The sequence below is a fragment of the Haliotis rufescens genome, unplaced genomic scaffold (assembly GCF_023055435.1).
Source record: "Haliotis rufescens isolate VD_foot unplaced genomic scaffold, xgHalRufe1.0.p SCAF_9, whole genome shotgun sequence".
NCBI classification, from domain to species: Eukaryota; Metazoa; Mollusca; class Gastropoda; order Lepetellida; family Haliotidae; genus Haliotis; species Haliotis rufescens.
The window spans coordinates 19,564,841-19,592,451 of record NW_025964383.1 but is presented as its reverse complement, the minus strand read 5'-3'; the positions used below and the strand labels follow the sequence as shown (position 1 = coordinate 19,592,451).

The 27,611-nt window shown below is 42.2% G+C and overlaps 1 protein-coding gene across 2 annotated transcripts in view; it reads left to right on the top strand.

Moving 5' to 3' along the window:
* LOC124145980 (thyrotropin-releasing hormone receptor-like) overlaps positions 1 to 27,611 on the top strand; it is a 46,244-nt gene that overhangs the window by 5,355 nt on the left and 13,278 nt on the right. Inside the window, exon 1 of one of the 2 annotated variants that reach the window (XM_048391296.1) lies at positions 16,533 to 16,798. The exons of the other annotated variant lie outside the window; for it this stretch is intronic. Within the exon in view, the coding sequence (XP_048247253.1) occupies positions 16,776 to 16,798 (23 nt within the window). The 5' untranslated portion in view covers positions 16,533 to 16,775. Of the gene's footprint in view, positions 1 to 16,532; positions 16,799 to 27,611 lie in introns of those variants that run through there. 2 annotated transcript variants of the gene reach the window in all.

Below are 27,611 nucleotides of genomic sequence, written 5' to 3'. Positions count from 1 at the left end.
GCGTCACGTGAGCAAATTTCATGATGCGCGGAGGGGTGGTCGGGTAGCCTAGTGATTAAAGCGTTAGCTCGTCACGCCGAAGACCCGGGTTCGATTCCCAAGATGAGTACAACGTGTGAAGCCCATTTCTGGTGTCCCCCGCCGTGATATTGCTGGAATATTGCTAAAAGCGGCGTAAAACCATACTCACCCACTCATGATGCGCGGAAGGAATAATCAACAATATTCTCAACCCCGAACAATTCTCAGTCCCCAGTTTAATTTTGCTTCGTTGATTCAGACTGATGTAATGGCTCGTTTTGCATCAACTCGTCCTCAGCAACCACTTTTAATTTTCTGGGGGTAGTTAATCTTTGTTATCAGAAACTGCCAATTCATCTTCAATTTCTCGTTTAGCTATTTCGGATGATACCGAGACTGTTTCGTACAAAACCCCATTGTAATGTCATCAAGAATTCCCAAGTCCAATACGAATAAATCCATCAATGCATCAAAATCATCTTAGGTCAGAAAGGGACGATCTGCTCACGCGGCGCGTCCGATAATTACAAACAGATATTTATGACAACAGTTTAAAAAACCGAAATTCGTTGTTTATTTGAAAACTGACATTAGTTTTGTCCGAATGTGCACAATCTAAAAGACGTTGTCGTATTTGGCGTTATTGTAAGACATGGGGGTATTCTCGTAAGTAGTTCCGCTCGTTTGATAACATAATCACGCGACTTACTGGCGTTCATCGGGAAATGTGAGGTGAGGTGAAATGGGGTTTAACGTCGCGTCCAAGATTATTGCACTTATATAGCGACGTGCATCTACGTGTGTGTGTTTGTGTGGCTGCTTGTACTAGTCCGGACTGATGCCGATTTATAGTGCTAGCTCACTGAGATACCATGCCGCAGTTTAACATGAATACCCCACTCAGACACAGTATACTGACTCCGAGCCGAACAGTCCTTGTTTTAGCCCCTTAATGCCGAGCGCCAGACAGGGTAACAACAAGTACCATCTTTTAACATCTTTTGGTATGACGCGGCCGGGGATCGAACCCCAAACCTTCCGCTCTCCGGGCGGACGCTCTACCACTAGACCACGGAGGCGGTCTCATCGGGAAATGAACATCGGTTTGCTTGGTGATGCTTATCAAGGCGAGTTCAAACGTTACTGTCTATATTTGATGTTGAAGGTCATACCCAATGAAAGCGTATACTATTCATGCTTGTTTGTTTATTTGTTGTTTAACGCCGCATTCAGCAATATTCCAGCTATATGACGTCGGCCTGTAAATAATCGAGTCTGGACCCGACAATCCTGTGATTGACAAGATGAGCATCGAACCACCCAATTGGGATCGATGACATGCATCAACCAAGTCAGCGAGCCTGACCACCCGATCCCGTTAGTCGCCTCTTACGACAAGCATAGTCGCCTTTTACGGCAAGCATGGGTTGCTGAGGTATACTATTCATGATAACCAAAGGCATGTCCACGGTAGTTGAATGTAGGGTGGTACGTTTCATCCTCACTGGGTTTGATGAAGTCCTATGATTGCCCTCGCTCTTCATTAATGCAAGGGCCAATGTATCCAGGTAGATCTGGGGGTCAAGTCGGCAAAACTGGAATTTCTTATTCTAGTTCCTTTCAGCTTTAAAGATTTTACTTCACTGAGCATGTGTTTTACTGAACTGCAAGTGATGTCTTTGAAGTACAGATATCAAAACGTGCTTAAGAAGATTCGAGAAGGTGGAGGACCTGGTAGGTTAAAAACGGCACTGCGTAGGCCACGTGCTCTGCAAACCAGAAATAGAAGCGTGGTCATTAGCGGGAATGTCTGGATGGAAGGTTCCCCGTATTGTTAGAAACAGACAGGCTACTTAATCTGGATAGATGTGTAGGGGCGTATTTCCTCAAATCGAAGTTAATGATATCAGTTAGAGTGGAAATGTGTGATGGTACTCGTATGTAATGATTTCATGGCTTTTCGGAAATTGCAATGATGGGCTTGTGTTCTTGCAAGTAAGCAACGTTTTGGAGTTTTCTAAGTTTTTGCATCAGGTTTATTTATAATTGTGTTTGTTTGTTTGTTTGTTTGTTTTTATGGTGCGGGCGCTTTGTTGTGTATTCGCGATTGCAGGACAATTTGGTTGGCTTGAAAGAATCATTCTACAATGTTTAGGGGTTATTTGTTTGTTGCGTTGTGTTGCGCTCAGCAATATACTTGTTGCGGCCAGTAAGTTATCAAGTCTGGACCAGACAATTCAATGATTGATATTGTGAGCAGATATCCATACCGTCGGCTTACGATCACACACAATCAATCACGTCATCGAGCCAGACCACCGTCACCATTAGGTCACCTATGACGCCGAAGGCCCGTGTTCGATTCTGAAAATGGGTACAATGTGTGAAGCCCATTTCAGGTGTCCCCTGCCTGTATGTTGCTGAAAGCTGCGTAAAACCATAAACCAATGGAAAGTTTATACAATGAATCATATACAGTGCAGATGGTGAGATCAAGGCCCCGTTTTACAGAGCGATCGTAGCGCTCCTATAATTAAACAAAGACCTCCGACAGTCGTAGAGCTACGATCGCATTGTCGAACGGTCCCCTGATCTCACCATCTGTTTTTTTACATGATTTTAACTATTACAAAACTAGGTTTTTTACTGCGTTTTTATGGTTGGCACAGCTGATACACATTGCACCGCGTGTGGGTATGGACGTGGTTCTGCCCTTGCCCGACTCATTATATTAACTTTGAAAACCAATTTAACATTATTATTAGATAATAATGTCTACATGAAATGGTAGACACGGTTGTGCAAACTCCATTGCACTTGACTGCCCCCAATTTAACGACCCCAATTATTATTTTATAAACTGCCTCAAGCAATATTTCTTCACTAGAGTAAAAAAACTGTTCAGTATATCATAGTTATTAACTATACAATATGTTCCATTAGTAAAAGCGCAATCTGTTGTGTCTCATATCATCCCCAAATTTTAATATAAATATTTATATTACCAGTCACGTGATATAATATTCACGAATAAAATAAAGTATAAAAAATATATTATATTTTTTTAAACAGAAACGTTGGTATTGGGAGAGGCAGCTGCTGATATTCGGATTTGATAACGCTGTACATAATTTGATAAATTTGATAGTCGAAACAATTGCACCAAGACGTTATACAACGTCATGCGACCTTTTCGTGTGAATCAGACCCGTGTGAGTTGCGGGTACGAATATTGGTGCCCATCAATCTCTGCTTGTCGTAAGAAGCGACTTAAGCCCCTATCTCACGTACACGATTTAAGAAATTGCGAACACGATTTAAGAAAAGTTGAAAAATCGTGTTAATTCGTGCTCGACCTTGTGGTTTATGCAAATTTCTTAACCAAACACGACCCTCATACGACCAAAAACGACGGACCCTCATACGATCTTCATACGACTGAACACGATCTTCATACGATTGAACACGACTGTCATACGACCTTCATACGGCCTTCATATGACTTTTCAGGTCGGCTTAAATCGTGTTATAAATTTTTATAACACGATTTAAGCCGAGCTGCGACGTCCATACGACCGCGCGCGACCGACCACGACTTAACACGAATGAACACGAATGAGTGCTCGACCTTCATACGTTCTCACACGATTTAAAGAAAAACGTTAAATCGTGTTCATTCGTGTTCAGATTTGTGAATGTGAGATAGGGGCTTAATTTAGTGACCGACCATTTGATATTCGGAGAATTTGTATCGAGAGAAGATATTTTTTCAGCGACAGCTACAAAACCAGATATTGTTTAATTATTTTATATAAAGATATGAGCCGAAATAAACACTAATTATGTATTTAGCTTGCCAAGGCTTACTAGATACAATGTTAATTCCTAATACAGGATATTTACCATTCCCAGACACACTCACCTAGATCCTCGAATACCAAGTTTAGTATCGTACCAATCGCAGCCTACGAGAGATCGTCCAGCGCAGAACGAACCCAGTCAAAGATGCACACACTCTCTCTCTCTCTCTCACACACACACACACACACACACACACACACACACACACACACACACACACACACACACCAGTGTTCGAAATACCTGCCTGCCCGACCGTCCGAGACGGGTTGATTTCAACTCGGGCTGCCAGATTTTCAAATCCCCCTGCCCGACGGTCGGGTTATATTGACAATATTCTAAATATTTCCCGATGATAATCATTAATTCACATGTAAAGATGAATGATAAAATGTAACCAAAAATAAATCCCGTTAGCTTATCCTGAGAAACATATGATTATAGTGGGCAGGCAGGTTTTGGTCAGGGCTGGCAAGTATTTCAGCTAGCCAGTCCTGTGGTCTGGTTGAAATTTTTGGGAGTTTCATACCCTGCACACACACGTCATATTGATATCCTACTGCGGTAGCCGTTGTCACCGATGACGTATTAATAGCTGAGGTAGAATAGTGCTGTTACAGTCGTCTGACATTTCAGAGTGTCCTCGGGGAATTCGGGGGATTCTTCCTTCCTGCCGCACTCGACCTCACCTCCGATGCTTCAGGCGGGGATAACTTTATCTTTCTACCGACAGCGAGGCTCATGCCTCCTATTGTTCTATAAGCAGAACGACATTGACATGGTAGAACAATAAAATACGACGTCATATTTAGCTCATGACGTCACGCGCTGAAATACCACATCAACCTCTTTGGATGCCGAGTATTTTTTCAACGCATATTCTGAAAGTTTATCGTTGTGCCGGAATTTCGGTCACGCATAGTTGTAGAATTTACGGTCTGAGAGTGTAAAATTAACTGCAAATATTTTAACTGGTCTGAAAAACAGACGCTGCTAATTCTTTTCTGAGATTTTATTTATGAGTAAAAACAGCAAATTTCTCCACTCTCTATCGTACACCGATAAAGTTAAAGTGTGTCATATATTTTTATGTAACAGCTTTCTGGCAACCGCGACCAAACACAATACTGCCTAATATCTGAACAAATGGATAGGTGTTCTTAGTGTAACGTTATATACATTCGATATAATGATAACTTGCCACAAGTGAAGAAAATTGATTTTCCTCTATGACGTCAAATGAGTGAGTGAGTTGGGTTTTTACGCCGCTTTTAACAGTATTAGAGTTGTATCACGGCGTGTCAGCTTAGTGTGGGAGGAAAGCCCCATGTGATGCAGGTCTCAGACGTTTACCACTTCGGTGAAACCCACTGGCACGGGTATGGTGCTGACAAACCTGGAAACATACTTGGGGCGAACCGGGATTAGAACCCACAATCATAGGTTTCTGGCGTGCCCAAGGGACGCAACTCTGCACGGCGAATCGCGACGCCTTAGACGACTGGGCCACCCGTTCCCCCTGACGTCAAAAAGCAACAGTGAGATATGTACACGTACAAAGAAAAGGGATATAACTCCGCTACGCTTAGAACTAATCTATTGTAACTCATTTCCATATGTGGGGTTCTGTGTACTTATTTGTTCACGAGGAACCAAACAATTCCAACACAAATGTCGGCATGGAAACCGGATCCGTTTTAGTATTATATAAGGTGAGGTGAGTTGAAATTGGGTTTAACGTCGCGTCCAAGATTATTGCACTTATATAGCGACGTGCATGCACGTGCGTGCGTGCGTGCGTGCGTGCGTGCGTGCGTGTGTGTGTGACTGCTTGAACTTGTCGGGACTGATGTCGATTTATAGTGCTAGTCCACTGAGATGACAAGCCGCAGTTTAACATGAATACCCCACCTAGACACAGTATACTGACTCCCAACTGACCAGTCTTTGTTTTAACCCCGTAATGCCGAGCGACATACAGGGTAACAACTAGTACCATCTTTAAACGTTTGGCATGACGCGGGGCGGGCGGACGCTCTACCACAAGACCACGGAGGCGGTCAGTATTATATAAGAAATGATGAAGTCGTACTACATAATAAAAAAGATGGATGGCCCTATCGAGCATGTATATTTAGCCCTTTCATTCCTGCATTTACTGGATTGTTTAAGTGTAATTAGACAAAAGTGGCACCATTATCAATGCAGCACTAGCCTTATAATCAAAAATTAAGTAATACAATTGTTGTGTTCATTGTGTTTCCCGCATTCTGATTAGTTGAATTGGTCACGTGTCACTGCATTCATTTCCCACAATTAAGCCACGCCCACCGAAGCGGACTACTTTCACCACTACGGAATGTCGGGGTATCCCAGTTTCGTCATTCGTCACCACTCGCCCCTTTCCGTAACCTGCAAGGAGACTCGTCCCCCTATCGATGAATGTTATGTGCGAAATACGACAAACCAATCAGAATGCGCGTATGATTTCAAGTTCTTCGTCAAAGAATTCCTCAGATTTTTTCACGTATGTTTTGCATCTAAAAATATACCCGAGACACAGTTAAATGTGTTCAATAAGACAGTATAATTCCGCATGTCCAGATGTGCTTTAAACTGCATCTGAAATACATATAATATATGGGGAAATATATGTGAACCATTACGCAACGAGTTGACAATTGTTTTAGGTGTGCCCGTTTGCGCTAAGACGGAACCCGGTCGCAAAAATGGCCATGAGAGGGGCACGAGTCGCTATTCGGCTTGTCCCGGAATAACACGAGTTGGTCAGAAATGCAGTTACGGTTGAGTAACAGGTCTTATCGCCGCTTGCCTTGAGCTATGACCTCTAACACAATTGTGTCATTATTAGAAAATCATTAATCATTAACTGTACATTTTTTTCTCAGTTCATTGTGGTATTCTAACAAAAGACCTCACATAGGTTTTTCGATTTACATCTCAGTGAACCGAAAAAGTACACAGTCAATCCTTATAAATAAATTCAACATCGATAAAATGTGTTACGTAGAATTGATTAATGAAAAACTGTCAGCTAAATCTAAACAGAAAAAAATGACTAGATTGATAAACAATCCAGCAATCAATAGACCCGTGTGGTACAATGCATTGTATATATTTATGTTTAAATATTGTAGAAATGAAGTAAACAGTTTAATATCCTGTGATCACACTATTCAAGAAAGGGTGAAAGAGATGATTCAGAATATTTCATGCAAAACAAGAGGAGTAATTCGTTAATCGTTTGAAACAAACGCGCACCGTACCTGGTGAATCGTTATACAACAATATTCTATCAATCAAAAGACCAAAACAATACGAATACAAGACAATTCCTTCTAAATATGTGTGTCTATGTATTTAATAACTTGTTTATCCTTTTTGTTACAATAATATATTCAGTTTTAGTTGTCAAATCAAATTGCTATTCATCAACCAGGAAAAATGAAATTACACAATCGAATATTTCACTCCAAAGCAAATACGCACATGTTTACAGTTGTTTTTATGTTTCATCTTCTGACACTTGTAAGTAAGGAAATACGGTGTGCGACACGACATTTGTCTATTTTCTTATAAACAATTAATGTTCAAACAAACAGAAGAGTATCCATGTCTTAGGCCTGGATCTACCTTGTTGTTATTGTCTGTTGCTTAACGCCGCATTCAGCAATACTTCAGCTATATAACGGCGGTCTGTAAATATTCGAGTCCGGACCAGACATTCCTGTGATTGACATCATGATCATCGGTCAACGCAATTGGGATGCACTGACATGCATCAACCAAGTCAGCGAGCCTGACCACCCGATCCCGTTGGTCGCCTCTTACGACAAGCGTAGTCGCTCTTTAAGGTAAGCATGGGTTGCTCAAGACCTAGCCTAGATCTACGTACATGTATATGATATTGGACATTGATGAATACCCATTGTGTAGTTAAATGCGTGAAAATGTATGTAAAAGATACGCAAAATCTCCATCATAATTGAAACTGTAAACAATAGGAAAGGATGATGGTGTGTACATTTATCTACCCGTCCCTCAAAGAAATTACCAAATATATAAAACAACCTTGACGTATGACATCACTACTGGTGCCAATATGGCGTGTTCACTGACAGTACGCGGGATTTGCATAGGAGGACTTTCATTGATTTAGCGATCTTATATAAACGTCTAAGACGTCTCCCATAGTAGCACGACACTGGAATACTGTTCAAATCGGCGTTAAAACTCCCTCCCTCAAATGTTCATTCTATGCGTCCAATACGAGACATATTTCGTCGTGTGGCGTCAGAGCTCGTGAACATAAGAGTCAGACATCACGCGATTAAATGTTGTTTTTTTTAAATATTTCCCACAACATACAGTCTTTATTCTCTCTGAAATATACCACTTGTGTACATGCTATCACTCATTCAAAACATCAAAGCGCGAATCTCCACCGAAAACAAGTTCTGAGAAATTAAACAGGTGAGGTGAAATGGGGTTTAACGTCGCGTCCAAGATTATTGCACTTATATAGCGACGTTCATGTACGTGGGTGTGTTTGTGTAGCTTGTACTAGTCCGGACTGATACCGATTTATAGTGCTAGCTCACTGAGATACCATGCCGCAGTTTAACATGAATACCCCACTCAGACACAGTATACTGACTCCGAGCCGACCAGTCCTTGTTTTAGCCCCTTAATGCCGAGCGCCAGACAGGGCATCTTTTAACGGCTTTTGGTATGATGCGGTCGGGGATCGAACCCCGGACCTTCCGCTCTCCGGGCGGACGCTCTACCACTAGACCACGGAGGCGGTCAGAAATTTAACAGCGAGGGTGACATCGGTTATGCATCTCAAGTACGCATTGAGACTATATCGTCCTTGATCACAAATGGATTTTCCAATATTTCAGTGGGAATCTATTAATTTTGATCCATGCTGTGTATTACTTTCTAAATGGACATTAAGGACTTGACAAGAACGGGATTGCTGTGTTAATAAATTTATTTTACACTAAATATGCTCTTGATAAAGATACATTTAAGTAAAGTTTAACACATTTCGAACTTCTCTATGAATAAAGAAGCTAAAGCATAGCACCGCGGAGTTATAATGGATTTACTGATTGCTTGAAATAAATTGATCTGCAGAACATCTCTGTAAAAGGTTTTTAATGCAGAAGAGCACCTCCCGTCGTGAACTATAATGAATAGAAATTCTCTTCACCAATGATGAAGTCATGAACCATTGGAACTTCCTGGACTGCGATATTAATTGATCTTAAAGACGTCAAAATGTTTTGCCTAAATCCGAACAGGAACGTTAAATATTATGCCCCTAACTGGTATTCCCTGTCGGCGGGATGTGATTAATTTAAAAAATCTTGTTTTCCAATAATTTCCAATGATCACGAATAAGGTGCGTGGTTTCATAGTTCGCTTGTACTTTGAAACTTTTTCTTCATAAGCCAGCATTTCATTCTCCAACCGGCATTCTGATATATCTGATGGCGGGTCGGGCATGCAGTGTATAATTCGGCATCCTCTGTACCTATTCTCTGTGATAATGGGTGAGAGTCCTTTAAACAGATAGTGAGTGAGTGAGCTTTTACTACAGCAATAACTAGGCGGGGGGCAGCAGAAATGGGCTTCACACATTTTACCCATGTAGGGAAGCAAATCCGGGTGTTCCGAATGACGAGCGAACGCTTTAACCACGACGCTACACCCCATCCAACCCCCGCACACCACACGCACAACACCTCGCCCGTTGCTAAGTAGTAGTAGTAGTAGTAGTAGTAGTAGTAGTAGTAGTAGTAGTAGTAGAATTTAATAGGGAATACCTTATGAAATTGGTTGCCACCTTTAAAACATCTTACAAAGTGTTGTAGAGTTTAAAATATAAAACACAAACTTTTCATCATCAAAATGGTAAATTATGCTTAAAAAAAGACTAAAACGCAAGTCATCCTGAAAGTTTCACTGGGTCAAGAAATGACATTAAACTGATTAAGCAGTGTACTGCATGATGTTACGGCATATATCATCTCCGGGCATGTATCATCGCAGGGCAATATTGTTGCAGTCGACAATATATGCCGAGGTTCACTAAACATATTAATATTATCGTCATTCGTCAGAGCAAAAAAAACTTGGAGATGACGATGTTGCTGATGATGGTCATGATGATCATGATGATCATCAGTACATTTATAAATAAACATGTAAGGCTTGATTTCATCCTGCCCACATATAACGACGGGGGGATATTGTCTGCCTGCCTCCCTGTCTGCAGCTGTCTGTGTCTCTCACTCAGACGCTGGCGACAATATATGCCAAAGTGCGCAGAACATATTGTCGCCAATCGTCGCATATTATCGCCCACGACGATATATGCCGGGGGTGCAGTGATTTGAAAGGCCATAGATATGATAGATGACTCAGGAAATTGTTAATGAGGACACCTTTATGAAGATGCTTTTACATTATCTGTCATTTGCCCTCAGTTTGCGGTTATTAGATGTAATTGCTACTTCTAGAAGAATGGATATGTTCTCAAAACTGTTTTATATCGAAATACAAATAAAACTGAACATATTAATCTACGAACAGAAACCATAATTGTTTTATCTTATGGTAGTGTTGGAATATACCTCTGATACCTTCTAATCCTGACAAACTTTCAAGTATGAGCCAAAACAATGTGAACGAGTCAATGTAATACATTGTTTGAGTAGTTCATTGCAGTGCATTTGGTCTGTGGATGCCGTTTGAATATAAGTGTCAGTCTGTTAAACGCGATAGGGGTCCAAATGGACACAGAAATGGAAAAGAACGAGTCCCGAGCAATCATCATGTTTACTCCCCAAGAAATTCAAAAGTGTGATCCTTGTTGATTACTTAGAAAGTCAATAGACGATTACCAGTGCCTATAATGATGATTTGCTTCATCGCCTAAGAGATTCTATCAAAGAAAAGCGGCGAAGAATGCTGACTGCTGGAGTTCTACTACTTCATGGCAATGCATCTTCACACACCTCTCGATCTACAAAGGCTGCTGTGCGACAATGTGGCTTCGAAGAGCTTCCACACCTTCCATACTCGCCAGACCTGGCACCAAGCGGTTTCCACCTGTTTCCTAAACTCTTCGTGGAAAGCGCTATGACGACAACGATGACCTCAAAGCTGCCGTTAATGGGATTTCAGAAAAAAACGTTTTCCTGACTGGAAGTGAAAAGCTTCACCGTCGATAAGAGAAGTGTATTAAAAAGCAGGCAGATAATGTTGAAAAATAAAATAAAAACACTTTCACAAGTGTTGGTTTTGTTTGTTAGGCTGAGAACCCTTTGACCAGCCCCGAACACCAGTTATAGCACTAAAACTTTGGAATGTCTATGTACATCTGTACAATGTGTGATGTAATTTATATAAGGGTGAGATATTTATATTGGGGAAATCTTGTTTTCACATCCCTATCTACTAAATATTTGATTGTAGAAATATATACTGTTTAACTTAGCCTAATCTCTACAACATTCTAATCTATCTTATTGTATCTTAATGTTTCCAAATAAAAAAAAGTAAAAATTGGAACATACATTAATTTTCTGAAATCATGTTTCTCTCATCGAGTGACCACAAGCGTAGCCACGAGTGAAAATATCTCCTTTCCCCCGTCCCATGGAATATCGTATTTATTATACATATTTTTGTGTAGTTGTCTACCTGAAAATTAAATTCTTTCATTACAAATGTAAAACATTGAAACGTAAATTCTCCCTACATAACACACAGGGACGGTACACCACCCTTTGTATTTGCGACTTAAGAAGTAGTATCGTGTTTGCACAATCTTAAAAAATATAAACAAAAGTATCAAGAAATATTTAGGGTCACTAACATTATTTATCATACATTTAGATATAATTATATACAAAATCAACTTTAACAAAAAATATTTTTGAAAACTAGGAGACCGCTGTTGGAAGCGAAAGAATACACGCTGGTCAAGTAACCAAAATGGCGCTTTGCTAAATAACAGTCTCGATTGACGAGTTAAATGAGAAATTTACAGTTTATAACGAAATATTTGCGAGAGAGTAACAAACGGCAAGAAGTAATATTAACTCCACAAATGACCATCTGTCATTGTTTTGGAACAAACGTAACAGTGAGTGAGTGTGGTTTTACGCCGCATTTAGCAATATTCCAGCAATATGACGCCGGGGCCGGGGCGACCAGAAATGGGCTTCACACATTGTACCCATGTCGGTAATCGAACCCGGGGCTTCGGGGTGACGAGCTAACGCTTTAAACACTAGGCTCCCTGACCGCCCCATAAGGAACAAGGACGTCACTCTTTTCTCTCTCACTCTCACTCTCTCTTTCTCACTCTCTCGCTCACTCTCTCTCTCTCACTCTCTCTCTCACTCTTTTCTCTCTCACTCTCACTCTCTCTTTCTCACTCTCTCGCTCTCTCTCTCTCACTCTCTCTCTCACTCTCTCACTCTTTTCTCTCTCACTCTCTCTTTCTCACTCTCTCGCTCACTCTCTCTCTCTCACTCTCTCTTTCTCACTCTCTCGCTCACTCTCTCTCTCTCTCTCACTCTTTTCTCTCTCGCTCTCTCTCGCTCTCTCTCTCACTCTCTCTCTCTCAATCTCTCACTCATTTCTCTCTCACTCTCTCTTTCTCACTCTCTCGCTCACTCTCTCTCACTCTCTCTCTCTCTCTTTCTCACTATCTCATTCTCTCTCTCTCTTTTCTCTCACTCTCACTCTCTCTCTCTCACTCTTTTCTCTCTCACTCTCACTCTCTCCTTCTCACTCTCTCGCTCACTCTCTCTCTCTCACTCTCTCTCTCTTTTCTCTCTCACTCTCACTCTCTCTTTCTCACTCTCTCGCTCTCTCTCTCTCACTCTATCACTCTTTTCTCTCTCACTCTCACTCTCTCTTTCTCACTCTCTCGCTCACTCTCTCTCACTCTCTCACTCTTTTCTCTCTTACTCTCACTCTCTCTCACTCTCTCTTTCTTACTCTCTCGCTCTCTCTCTCTCTCACTCTCTCACACTTTTCTCTCTCACTCTCACTCTTTTCTCTCACTCTCTCTTTATCACTCTCTCGCTCACTCTCTCTCTCTCTCATTCTCTCTCTCTCTCTCTCACTCTTTTCTCTCTCACTCTCTCTCGCTCTCTCTCTCACTCTCTCTCACTCTCTCACTCATTTCTCTCTCACTCTCTCTTTCTCACTCTCTCGCTCACTCTCTCTCACTCTCTCTCTCTCTTTCTCACTATCTCATTCTCTCTCTCTCTTTTCTCTCTCACTCTCACTCTCTCTCTCTCACTCTTTTCTCTCTCACTCTCACTCTCTCCTTCTCACTCTCTCGCTCACTCTCTCTCTCTCTCACTCTCTCTCTTTTCTCTCTCACTCTCACTTTCTCACTCTCTCGCTCTCTCTCTCACTCTATCACTCTTTTCTCTCTCTCTCACTCTCTCTTTCTCACTTTCTCGCTCACTCTCTCTCACTCTCTCTCTCACTCTTTTCTCTCTTACTCTCACTCTCTCTCACTCTCTCTTTCTTACTCTCTCGCTCTCTCTCTCTCTCACTCTCTCACACTTTTCTCTCTCACTCTCACTCTTTTCTCTCACTCTCTCTTTCTCACTCTCTCGCTCACTCTCTCTCTCTCTCACTCATTCATTCTCTCTCTCACTCTTTTCTCTCTCATTCTCACTCTCTCTCACTCTCTCGCTCACTCTCTCTCTCATTCTCTCTATCTCACTATTTTCTCTAACTCTCACTCTCTCTTTCTCTCTCTCACTCTCACTCTCTCATTCTCTCTCTCTCACTATTTTCTCTCTCACTCTCACCTTCTCTCACTCTCTCTCTCTCACTCTTTTCTCTCACTCACTCTCTCATTCTCTCTCTCACTTTCTCTCTCACTAATTTTATAGTGAATAAGTTATATTTATGGTTTTCGTTACGGATGCAGTACCGCTGCACACTTATCTTGACAGCGAGAGACGACGTTACACAGGTGTTCCGCTGTTGTACCTCGTGTTGTACCTCGTTCACACATGCTGCTTAACGCGGCACATTCACCTTGAACGAAAACGAACCTGACGGTAGAGGCTGAGGAGCGATAATATTTACAGGGCCGAACAAAAGTATACCCTCGCTGTATACCGAGTAAAGGTTTGACAGCTACTGATCGATTCTTGACTAGATCGATATCGATCGATGTAAACCTGTAATCAAAACATTGTCACGACCATCTCATAATCAGCACTGGCTACCAAAGGATTGACCTTGACCATGTTGTCATAAGTTCTTAACGCCAACCGATATTGATCGTGATTAGAATCGGAAAGCTCGCCCAAGAGAGCGACCATCACTACTTGTCTTCATTTAGAACAGCAAGCGCCATATTTTTTTATAGTCGTTAAAAATTGGAATCAAGGTGCGTTGTACAAAACAACCTTCGAACAACGACTGTCGTAAGTCTATGATAATGTATGGGAGTTACAACCCCCTTAGCGCTAAGATCTCTTTGTACAACGGAACCCCGGACCAGACAACCTAGTGATTGACATCCTGAGCATCGATCCCCGCAATTGGGAAACGATGACATGCGATCCACCAAGTCATCGGCCTGACCACCCGATCCATTGAGTCGCCTCTTACGACCAGCATAGGTTACCGGAGGCCCAGATATACTTACCCGAAAACAACACGGTTTTCTACCCTTACAAGATCCCGTGGTAGTTCACTGTCATTATAACGTAACATCTTCCATCTGGCTGGCCTTTTCGAAATATATGTATAAGTGTATAAGTTGCCTAAAACACTTATAAAACACGTAATTCCTTTATTGGGCGAGGGGTGGCCGGGTAGCCTAGTGGTTAAAGCGTTCGCTCGTCACGCCGAAGACCCGAATTCCCGACATGGGTACAATGTGTGAAGCCCATTTCTGGTGTCCCCCTGCGTGATATTGCTGGAATATTGCTAAAAGCGGCGTAAAACCATACTCACTCACTCACTCATGATGCGAGGAAGGAATAATCAACAATATTCTCAACCCCGAACAATTCTCAGGCCCCAGTTTAATTTTGCTTCGTTGATTCAGACTGATGCAATGGCTCGTTTTGCATCAACTATCATCATCCATTAGCGACAGACGTAAAGGGCAACGTCAACGTCGACGGCCTGAAGACATAATGACAGCTTCATACAGAGGCCCAGACTGTAGACTGGCTATTATTATATATGGTAAATGCTTATGTGATGTACACTTACGGCTGACTCACAGTCTGTTCCGTTATGTTCACCCTGTGCCTTGTCCCAGTCAGTTTATTATAGAAACATGTAATTATTGTTTTTTACGGCCTCGTTGAAAGATAAATATGTTGTTGAAGCATCATCGTTACAAATTAGTGATGTGATCCAGCTGGATAAAAGAGATTTTCTAGGGCTTCGTCCTGTCCCACATAAATATAAATTATAGCAGTGTCATTCGTGGTTCATGTGGTGTTATTCGTCCTGAGTTAGGTTTCATACCGTAGTCAAGTGGTATAAAACATGACGAGGGAGGGATAAAACCACATGTACCCACAAAGGTCCTGCCACAACGTATTTCTTTTACCGACTGGTTTTAATATGACATAATGATTGTAAAACATGACAAAATTCAAAACAAATTCAAAATTAAGGAAGAGAATATATGGATATCAACTTCTTTATTATGAGGAACACAACGTTTCGGAGTATATGCTTACTCCTTCGTCGGGTGAATGAATGCCATGAGGCAGAGAGCGTATATATGACATTGTACAGATAAGGACAACAAAATGATAAGTTGACAAAAGGTGGAAAATAACAAAGGGTAGAAACTAACAAGGGAAGCCAACAGATGATTGGCGCTGATAGGTGATTAGCAATACACAATGGAAGCCAAAACTTACAGTAATTAGCGCTGAAGGTATGGAAGAAATTTATTTCCCTCCCAGTCGGGATTCATAGTTTTTTTTATCACGATCACGTGAACCAATCAGGTGAACTATCTGTGGTATGACATTACGAAGCATGTTCCGTGTGGCGCCTCTTTAGGCATGTGACCTTGTTCGAAATATGAGACCCGTGAAGATCCGGGGTAGAATAGGTCTCCAGCAGCCCAAATGCTTGCCGTAAAAGGCGACTATGCTTGTCGTAAGAGGCGACTAACGGGGTCGGGTTGTCAGGCTCCCTGACTTGGTTGATGGATGTCACCGTATGCCAATTGCATGGATCGATGCTCATGATGTCAATCACTGGATTGTATGTTCCATACTCGATTATTTACAGACCGCCGTCATATAGCTGGAATATTGCTGAGTGCGGCGTTAAACAAAAAACAAACAAACACACAAACAAACAAACAAGCAAATCATAGTTAACTGTATCAAAAAGCCACGAGGGTTAATATGACCTCAACAAGGATACACTGACATCATTACGTCTAGGTCCAGGTGGCCACAAGCTGGAACTTTGGCAACGTTCCGCAGCGTTTGATGCCACACATGCTAACTGGGCTATGAGTAGGGCGATCGTTATTCAGTTGATACTTCTACGTCGCTCTAACAACGGGTGGTCTGGCCTTGTCGTTTTGGTACAACATGCCTCTGCCATGGTGTAGTCGAACGGTCTGAGTTCTCAGTCTTCGTGTAATCGCTGTCCCTGACGTAACGCAACCCTTACCGTATCCTAATGACTTGTGAAGCAGTAGAAGGGAAAGATCAGCCTTGATGTGATACTCAGCGAACATGGCGTCTGAACCACGGTAGTCGCGGGTTGACCGTTATGCTGGTCGCTTTGCCACGGTACCACACGGAGAAGACGTTGGGGGTCACTTCATGCCAACCTTTGTTGCAATCAGGTAGGATTCCAGCTGTAATTATACCGGGCGGAAATCGGTTTTAGAGATGGATAGTTTGAATCCACCTGATGCTGTTGCGTTGTCTTCCGCTTCATTGGCGAGCTCTTACGTTATTAGGTTGCTGGGCGCCATGGCCATTTGTTTCGTGTCGTTTCCAGGATATTATGCACATGAAACCGTCCTGTCACAATCCACCCTACTATGAGTCATTATTGGTTATTTAGATCAGTGTTCTATCTCACTTGGATCGAACGACATGATATTTATTCCATTCACTGCAGTATCAGACATGGCGTGCATGGAATCAAGTATACGTATTGTCTCAATTACCCATTTTGTAATGTCGACTTTTTGTCAAAACAATATAGGCCACGACCGTTCAATACAGTTGTTAATTACAAATGGCGATTAACTTATAATGCATCGAAAAGTAAATTTGTTGTGTTTCATAAAAAGAAGCAATTATTGTGTACGCATGCTTATCACTTTGGGGACTATGACATACCTATGTTTGATAATGTAAAATATACGGGTGTTGTTCTTCAAAATAACCTTTCTTTCAAATGATATATTGAAGAGAGCTGCACAAAAGCAAGGCGTACTAATAATTCTCTCCTCTCTGTTGGTCTAAATAGTAGTGACTTACATCAGTATGCAAGTATTGAGATATGGAAAAGAATGATCTTAACAACAAGTTTTTATGGATGTGAATTACTACCTCCTCTGCATGGTAAAGATCTTGAATTAGCTGTAAGCACCCAGCGTTACTTTGCAAGGATTGTACAAGGTTATGACAAACGTTCCCCCACTGATGCCACTATTGCTAATCTAGGACTTTGGAGCATGGTTGGCTATATAGATAAATGTAGACTTCATCTGCTGGGGCGTCTTTGCAACAACTCGTGTCTCTCATTTTGTAAAACTGTTTCCTGCGCATCAACTTCACTCTATTTCTTGCATAACATTAATTTACACAGTTTATGTGGAGTGTTGCTTTCAACAGCCAAGAAATATAACCTACTTCATCATGTGTTTCACTACGTTTGCACAGGGGAATTCCCCGCGAAGACTAAGTGGAGAAAGATTGTGTTAAATGAAATAACTACCCACTAGGAAGAAGTATGGAAAAATAAACTATCATGTAGAGCTGACAACTCACTAGGCAATTCCCTCTAAAAAATAACGTCGTCCAATATACGACGTCATCAAGTTGCGAGCGCATATTCGAATCTCCAGAAATGACGTCACGGTAGAACAATGCTTTGTCGTGAAATCACCACGCTTCGTTCCTCATTGTTCTTTGCGATTTATCGCGTATCTATCTAATATACTACGATAAGTGTTAAGGACCACCGTATTCTTTCATATTACAGTAAACCACGGTTATAACGAACACGCTTATAACGAACTGACGGATATAACGAACTTACTTTTTTGGCCCCGAATATCTGCTGTAGTTATGCTGTATATATGCTTATAACGAACTACGGATATAACGAACTAAAATTAGTAGTCCCTTTGAGTTCGTTATAACCGTAGTTCACTGTACTATAGTTAATATGTCATGGCTTTGGAGTATACATGTCAAGGCCATAAATGTTTCCATTTGTTTCAGTCGATGCCATATTTTTTCATTTAACATATTATCATGATTTCACACTAATGTCCTATATTTTGTTACCAATATTTCCGTTCGTCATTCATTAGTGCATTAATGAGTTGCACTAGCATGTTTTTGCTCTCGTAATTATTTTCCCGATCACGACAAGAACACAACATTGCAAATGGTATGTAATTAGCGACAAAACTAACAATCAGAAGCGCCGCATTTCTCCTCTCAAACCTAACACTGTCACGAACAAAGGCCATGTATATGTCCAAGGGCGTACGTTTCGGCCCTCGGATGGTAGCTCAGGGTGATGACGGAAGACAAAACTCAGGGATGAAGTTTAAGACGACAGCAGCCATGTTTATTGTTGACGGTTTGGAATAAGTCGAAAGGTACATGTTGATAAGAACGTGACAGAACACAAACCGGGACCGAGTGGCCAATGTTCCCGGGTTGGGAGAACCGTTCTGTCACTTACCTTCTGGCTGTCTCCCTCACTGACCATGTCAGTCGGGTTTTGTAGAGCGAGGTATTACGTAACGTGTGTCAAGGTCATTGTCCCGCGTGTATGTATATACGTAAGATACGGCGACGTAAGGAGGTGTTAGTTGAAATATATAGATAGCTGTGGAGATTAAGGGTCCTGCCCGTAAGGGCTTATGATAAGAGGGAATACGCCGAATGTTTGCTGAATATATTAAACAAACAAAGGGCATAGAATTTCGGTGCACTTGGAAACATATTGAACCAGTTAGGTATTTAGATAAATTAACTGTTAAATAAGTCTTGAAATGGTTTGCACTATTTTAAATAAAAGTATTGAAATGATTTGCACTATAACATATATTTCATCCTCCAACCGTCCAATACTAGTCGTTAGATCTTGTTATGATCTTCGTAGGTGTACACGTGAGGAGTGTGTAACGTGTCTACTGTCGAGGTTAAAACGTCATGTTTGATGATCTATTGTTTTAAATTTTCAGTCAGGCGATACAAGTCATTAGGGACTGTCGTGTGTAACCCGTATCCTATGTATAACGAGTTATACACGTTGCTATCACATGACATCCACGGGTACCCGTCGGATGACTAAATCTGGCTGTGAGTGTGAATGGGGCAGAGGGCAGGTGTGTTCCATATCGGAAAGCATGTGCACGTTAACGGTAACTTGATGGTGATTTATTACGTGAAATCCAAGTTCAAAGATAACGCTGCTATGGATATTTTTTCAGTGATAGTGGGGGTGTCGAAGGATACGAGTGTTGTTCTGAGTTCTGACAAGGAAACTGCTATTCGAACACACACACGCACGCACGCACGCACGCACGCACACGTGTGCAATGCACATCGCTATAATCTTGGACGTGGCGTTAAACCCAATATCACCTCACCATTTTCCCCCTTTTATGCGCGCACACACGCCCGCACACAGACGTCGTAGATATCCATGATATCATATGAATGCGAGTAATTCCTTCTCAGTGACAAGTTCGGATCAACATGTCGCTGTGACCAACCGGCGCAACACCACGATGAGTTGGTCGCTTTCAAGAAAGAATAATGTGTGTAGCTCTGCGGTCGTACTAACCTCCCCAAACAGTCTACACTACAAAGGGAAATGCACGAGGTGAAATAAATGAACATGAATGTATAGAACATAAGAGCGAGCTTAGGTCACTAGATGATATGTTTGCGCCAACTTAGATATAGTTTAACTCCTGAAACAGTCTACACTACAAAGGGAAATGCACGAGGTGAGATAAATGAAAATGAATGTTTAGAACATAAGAGCGAGCTTGGGTCACTAAATGATATATTTGCGCCAACTTAGATATAGTTTAACTCCTGAATTGCCTCTTCTGAATGCGGTGACACGGGTGGCCCAGTCGTCTGAAGCGCCGCACTTCGCTGTGCAGAGTTGCGCCCCTTGGGCACGCCAGAAACCTATGATTGTGGGTTCGAATCTCGGTTCGCCCCGATCATGTTTCTAGGTTTGTCAGCACCATACATGTGCTCGTGGGTTTAACCAAAGTGGTAAACGCATGCGTTTGAGACCTTCATCACTTCGGCTTTTCCTCCCATCATAAGCAGACACGCCGTGATATAACTGAAACACTGTTAAGAGTGGTTAAACCCAACTCACTCACTCCTCCGAAAAGACAGACGCGTTGTTTTGTAATTCAATGACCTCACTGAATGCCATTCCAAACTGTGTATTTCCACCTATTCACTCTCCCGTGATATTGCACCGACGTAATAACATGTATAGTCTCGACAACTCGAGCAGGCTCGACAAGCTATCGTTACAATATTTCACTTCATGTCTCGGATTAATAAAAACAAGAATAGTCGATCATTAAGTCAACACACAAATGGTTTCCAATATCCGACCCTGCAATTGGAGATGCTTTATGTAGAGTGTCTGTACGTTATTGCCGTGGCACCGTTCCTGATTATATCGATGTCCACCTCCGGAAACTGACGTTGCTTGTTCCTTCCAATTACTGAATAGCCAAATCAGGTACAAGGATCGGGGCTCATGCCACGACGCAAACGAGCGTTCTTGTGTATACGAGGGTACAAGCGCCGGATGGGAGAGTTCTGTAGACTTGGCAAATCACATAAGGGAATAATTGAGACGTTATTATCTGATATCACTGTTTCTCCATAACCTCTGCTGCTCTCATGGAATGGAATGTCTTTCAATAAATTGCTGTCATCTAATAACTTTCCATGTCTTATCTAACCTCTCTCGCTTGTCTGGGAATAGGTTATTGATTCGCGATCTCTGGCTCTGTTAGTAAAGGGGCTATAAACATGTTCATAATTCGTCTTTTGCAGTGAGCGGGTCAGTTTGGTTTAAGGCCGCATTGAATATTATTTTAGTTATGTCAAAGCCTGTTGGTGTGAGAGGAAAGTGAGTGAGTATGGTTTTACGCCGCTTTTAGCAATATTCCAGCAATATCACGGCGGGGGATACCAGAAATGGGCTTCACACATTGTACCCATGTCGGTAATCGAACCCGGGTCTTCGGCGTGACGAGCGAACGCTTTAACCGACCGCCGTGAGAGGAAAGCCCCAATTAAAGCAGGTGTTAGACATTTATGTTATAATTAACACTTTTGGGAAAACCCAGGAACATGTGTTACCTAGAAACAAAATCATGCTAAACCGAGATTCGAACTGATGATCATACGTTGCTGGTACGCCAAAGGGACGCAACTCTGCAAATAGTTTGGAACATTAATGTTATATAACGCATGGATCAAATTGTCCTTATTTAGTTATAACGCAGTGGGGTAAAAACAATTTAAACAAATATGCCAAAGGCATATTTTCACTTCTTAAAGCTGTCATTTTCAATGGAAATGTTTTTAAATTTAATAAGCCTGAAGGACAACTTTATCGATTCATTTTTTAAATAAAAATTAATAGGCATATTAAGAACTAGTATCAATCAGTAGAGGACGTTTTGGCACGAGAAGAAATTAACTGATCGATCAAAGTATTATCCGATGTATGTTTTTCGTCATTATCGCAAGCACACAAGAATGATCTGAAACCCCCGATGACATCTCTGTGATGAAAAGGTGAACATCGTACATTGTTTTTCACGCCAACTCACGAAGCGGGAGAAATACGTGCTTCTGACGATACTTTAACAAAACAGCGGCTCGTCTCGCTGCGATGAACCTCTCATCACTTGTCCTAGCTGACAGTAAAATAATTATATACCCTGAGGTGTGACCGAAAACAGTAGATTTTCCCCTAGAACATTAACCTTTCCTAATCCGTTTCCAGGCTGTTGCGTGTGGCAGATGGGTCGGGCATAATTTTGTCTAAAATCCGGCAGATCCTCTTTTATTGAAACCTAGAATTACATAGTTTCAAGCACAACAGTTTTGGACCAGTTTGGGACTGGTAATGTACCAGATTATCAAGGGACAAAATGTGGTTCAGGTTCTTCAAAATAAATGTTCGCTCGATAACCTAAATGCCCCCCTCAAAAATTGGGTATCATTAAAATTATTACAATATGCATTTGTCTTCACGTGTCTATACGTTTCTGCTCGAATGAGGTTTTATATTTGTTCCCCTATCAGTGGATCCGTGTGTATTCCAGTTATCATTCTCAACTCCCTGGGGGGTATACAACTGATGCTGCCTACAGGCGATGGAAGGTGTTTGACATTCACTCCTATACCGGGTTCCAAAATCCTACTAGGTAAACAGGCATTTTGGAAGTTACTTGCCTTGGGTGACACCACACGTTTTGACACTTGTGTTCCTGAACGAATTCGTGTTTTCGGCATCTGGTCAACTAGCACGAGTGGGTTCTGTTGAGTGGATAGGGTGTGTGTACTGTACACTAGGGATAGGGACAACACTGTAAACACCTGTAAACATTGTTGGTCCATATGCTGAATAACAACCCGGTCACTAGCGGTATACGACCTCAACATCTGGCGCTTGCTAACCTGGTTCTTCAGGCCGCTCGTCCAATGTGTCAACAACTTGAGTATGTGAAATAGTGGGTCTTTTTTAAATAGAATGATATGAATAACCCCCAATCCACTGGAACATCTGATTAACGATGAGAGGTTTCTTAGTTCAGGTGAGCTAACTCATGCTCTAGTCATGCACTCTACATGACCTGCAAGTGTTTCAATCACACGGTTAATAATGGGAGTGAACTACCAAGTTGTACTTGATGCTAGCCTGATTGATAGAACAGATTCCTCTTGTCCGTTGTGTACAAATCAAATCCCCTCAGTCGAGTAAGTCTCGGTGGTCGTAGGTCAGTCTATAATGAAATGATGTACTTTCAGTTGATCACGGAATCTACTTGTTATTGTGTTACAATGCACCAACGAACTGAACTCAATAAGCGTAATACAGGCATGAACTTATTTTATTTTGATTGTGCGTTGCTCTCCTATAACTAATGTGGTTTGAAGCGTGATGAGCTAGACGAACGGAAATCTCAGTGGCACGAACGATACAGGGAATGCAACTTCCATCTCGGCAGTCTTGGATTGAGCTAATCTTTAAGGAAATCTCGGTTGAAAGTTTCCAAAAGGCTGAAGTCAGATTGTAATTTATCACCAGACAACAAACTTCAACGCCAGAGACAAATCAGTCTGCGTAAACAGATTTCAATGGAAATAAAAGGCAAAAAAGTGTTTGAAATAATATCAATGGATCACTGAAAATCAAAGATGACATCAGGTGTTCGCAAAAAGACGAAGCAGGCTCCGCTTAACTGGTAGGGCAGTACTTTTGCCACACATGCCAAAACTTGTTTGTTTGTTGTTTTACGCCGCACTCAGCAATATTCCAGCTATATGACGACGGTGTGTAAATAATCGAGTGATTGACATCATAAGCATCGATCCACGCAATTATGATATGATGACATTCATCAACAAAGTCAAGGATCCTGAACACCCGAACCCGACAAGCATAGTCGCCTATTACGGCAAGCATGGGTTGCTGAAGACCCCGGAATCTTCACGGGTCTCCACGCAATTGGGAACGATGACATGCATCAACCAAGACAGCGAGCCTGACCACCCGATCCCGTTAGTCGCCTTTTACGACAAGCGTAGTCGCCTTTTACGGCCAGTATGGGTTTCTGAAGACCTATTCAACCCCGGAATCTTCACGGGTCTCCACGCAATTGGGAACGATGACATGCATCAACCAAGACAGCGAGCCTGACCACCCGATCCCGTTAGTCGCCTTTTACGACAAGCGTAGTCGCCTTTTACGGCCAGCATGGGTTTCTGAAGACCTATTCTACCCCGGATCTTCACGGGTCTCCACGCAATTGGGAACGATGACATGCATCAACCAAGACAGCGAGCCTGACCACCCGATCCCGTTAGTCGCCTTTTACGACAAGCGTAGTCACCTTTTACGGCCAGCATGGGTTTCTGAAGACCTATTCTTCCCCGGATCTTCACGGGTCGCCAAAACATGTAAAAACCAAGCTTTACTAAGAGAGTCCAAACTGATAAATCCGTCGGTCCGCTACAACAAAAAAGTGTTTAAGAAAAGGAAACAATTGTGATATTTAAATGCTGACACGCTTGATGCAACTGAAGTTCTTTTCAAAACTCGAATTCACTTGGCGACGTGCAACACTGGTGTAACCCAGGATGCAGGATGCAGAGGTTGACGTCTCACCATCATCCGTAGGCCAGTGGGGGCGACCTAGTCACAGAGTCGTCTCCTCGAGCCGAGCACCCGAGCACGATTTCCGATTTATACTACCAGACAAGTGACCGCACTAAATACTTGATTCACTAGCTCACTGATGTCGACTTATCTAAATACCCAGTTCAAACATGTTTTTGCGAGCATCTTAATCTTCCTCTTGGGATCACTGGGGGGGGGGGGGGGGTATTAAGGATCTGACGATCACTTGGATTCAGACCAAACAAAGAAATAAATCCTTTCAACATGTTGTTTTGACTAAAGATCTAGGTACTCCTCATCAGCACTCCACGAACCGAAATGAAAGTAATCAGCTAGTATTGATTGTCCACGGCGATTCCTTGTATTAATATTTTTCTCGTGTGGACCTGTCGTCTCGATTTGATATGAAAAGGTATGACTTCACAGAATATTTAGTGGAACTTGATTCCATTGCCTTTCTGAATATTTTTGGGGGTGTGCTTTTTTGTAGCTAGCCCTATGATTTAAAACTTTCGCTGGTCATGTCAGAGGCCCGGGTTGGATTACCCACATGAGTACAATGTGCAAAGCCCAGTTCTAGTGTCCCCAGCCGTGACATGCTGGAATATTGCTAAAAGCGGCGCAAAATAATACTCACTCACTCTGATTATTGGTGAATGTATCAGGGGAGTAAGGACATTTACGGAGCACCTACCACAAGGCCAATGTGACTCAGGAAATGCAGGTACGTGAATACCAGTTTCTACAAAATATCGTGTAACATCTTATCATATAATTGGTAGGTTTCCCGATAGGATAAAATCAACGGATACAAACGGTATCCGTTGGGGGTCATGTACGGATCAATATGCAAATATAAGAGGTCAGGTAGGTACTACTTTTCGTATTTACAAACAAGCATGGCGTTGACATTGTCTAGTGCGTTGATCGTTGACTATTAGGGACCAGAAAAAAATTACTTGGCTACTAAAAGTGGCGTTGCTGAGGTCTGCAGGCAACTTTGGAGATGTAAATTGCGAAGAACGTTTGCGAATATCAGTTTCCATACCTTTGTTTGGAGACCCCTCTGGCTTTGGGTACTTTCCCGAATTAAAAACAGTAACTTTCCGAAATTGTACCTTATTTCAATTTGTCCCTGTGTGGGAAACTGCCTGCATTTAGTATTCCCGTTGTTAAACAACCATTAGGGCAGGCCAGGCAGACACAAAACAAACGTGACGTTTCCTAGACTAGAGTAGCTTCCCTTTGATAAAGTGCAATCCCACAAACAGACCAGGCTGTCATTGCTTTGGTCAGTGTAGCGCCAGCGCAGCATACCCAGGGAACCAGGCTGGCCCTCTAGCGGATGGGCCGATCACTGACAAGGTTGAAACATATGTGGACTATTGCCCTGTCTGAAAGATAAGCATCAGATAGAACTATATTGATAGTGGACGGCGTCCGACTGACAAATCACTGATATTGTTTCTAGGAAAAATCGAGTTTTGACCCTAAGCAAGCTCTTGAGATTAATAACACCAATATTTTTAACAGTCCTCGGAATTTATCAGAGTATACCTTATTCAAAAATGCATATTTTAGCACTGGCAAATTGTGTACAATTGACCATAACTGACCTCGTTAAAACTGGCAATGTTCGACCGAGCCAGGAGAAGGGAGATTGGGGACATACTGTACTCCTTGCAGAAAGTCATTTGAAGTCTTTTTCTGCAGTGTTTGATTTGGTCTTAACACTGCTCTTGAAAATATTTTGGTGGCACCGCGGTTTATCCTTCTAGTGTTGGAGGAAAGTCAAAAGTGATGCCGATCTCAGAGAATACAACTTTGGTAAATTAAAGCGACAACACTCTTTCCACACTCATACGGGGTAGAATAGGTCTTCAGCAACCCATGCTTGCCGTAAAAGGCGACTGTGCTTGCCGTAAAAGGCGACTAACGGGATCGGGTGGTCAGGCTCGCTGACTTGGTTGATGCATGTCATCGGTCCAAATTGCGTGGATCGATGCTCATGATGTCAATCACTGGATTGTCTGGTCCAGACTCGATTATTTACAGACCGCCGTCATATAGCTGGAATATTGCTGAGTGCGGCGTTAAACAACCAACCAACCAACCAACTCATACGAAATCACTCCCAGTCACGGATATTTGGTTGGCAATAATCACTGCCAGAACGAATCTGGGATTCGGCTCGCCATCCGGAGATCCTGGCTCGCCGAAGGGCCGCAATTCTGCGAAGCATATGCGGCACCATAGACGGCTGGATATCAAGTAGAAACATAAAAGTATCACATAAAATTGCAAACATTGTGGAAAAGAAAAACGGCAAGAAACACCTTCCCTGGTGGAACGATAATGATGCTATATTTATTTCGCTATTTGAACCCTCCAAAGTCTCCTATCACACTCAGCCTAATACCAACACGGACAATGATATATAATGAGTGTTGCGAATCCTTACAAATCTCCGCTAACCCCGACTCAAAATAATTCCCATTAGCCCGATTCCATTCATTCACTGATGCAAGAGGCGCCATCCAATCAGGAAGTACTTCACATCCTTGTCTACCCAAAATTCAGCAACGTGGTTACAACTATCCAAAAGAATTCTACATGCTTAGGTGCTTGCCAGTGTTGTAACATCCCTAGCCGAAGTGTCGCCTAGCCTGGCAAGAATTCTATGTGGAAACGGTGGGCGGATGAGGCGGAATTATACTGATCAGTGTCTTTATCGATCTTCCCCATTGAGACCATGACACCGATCATAGCAACCTATAGCTGTGACTGGAACGGACGTTTCCGTTCCAATCATTATAATTACAGGTGGGTGTTTGATATCCACTTCAAAGACGGATCTTGTTGTCATTAATACTGGAGTGATGGCAGCGGGCGTTATAAGGTCGTACTTATAGCTGCTATTGGATGTACGTGATTAGTTGATTTATAAGGCGTCATTGGAGGTACTTTATACAGCTCAAGTAACGTATGCTGGTCGTAAGAGG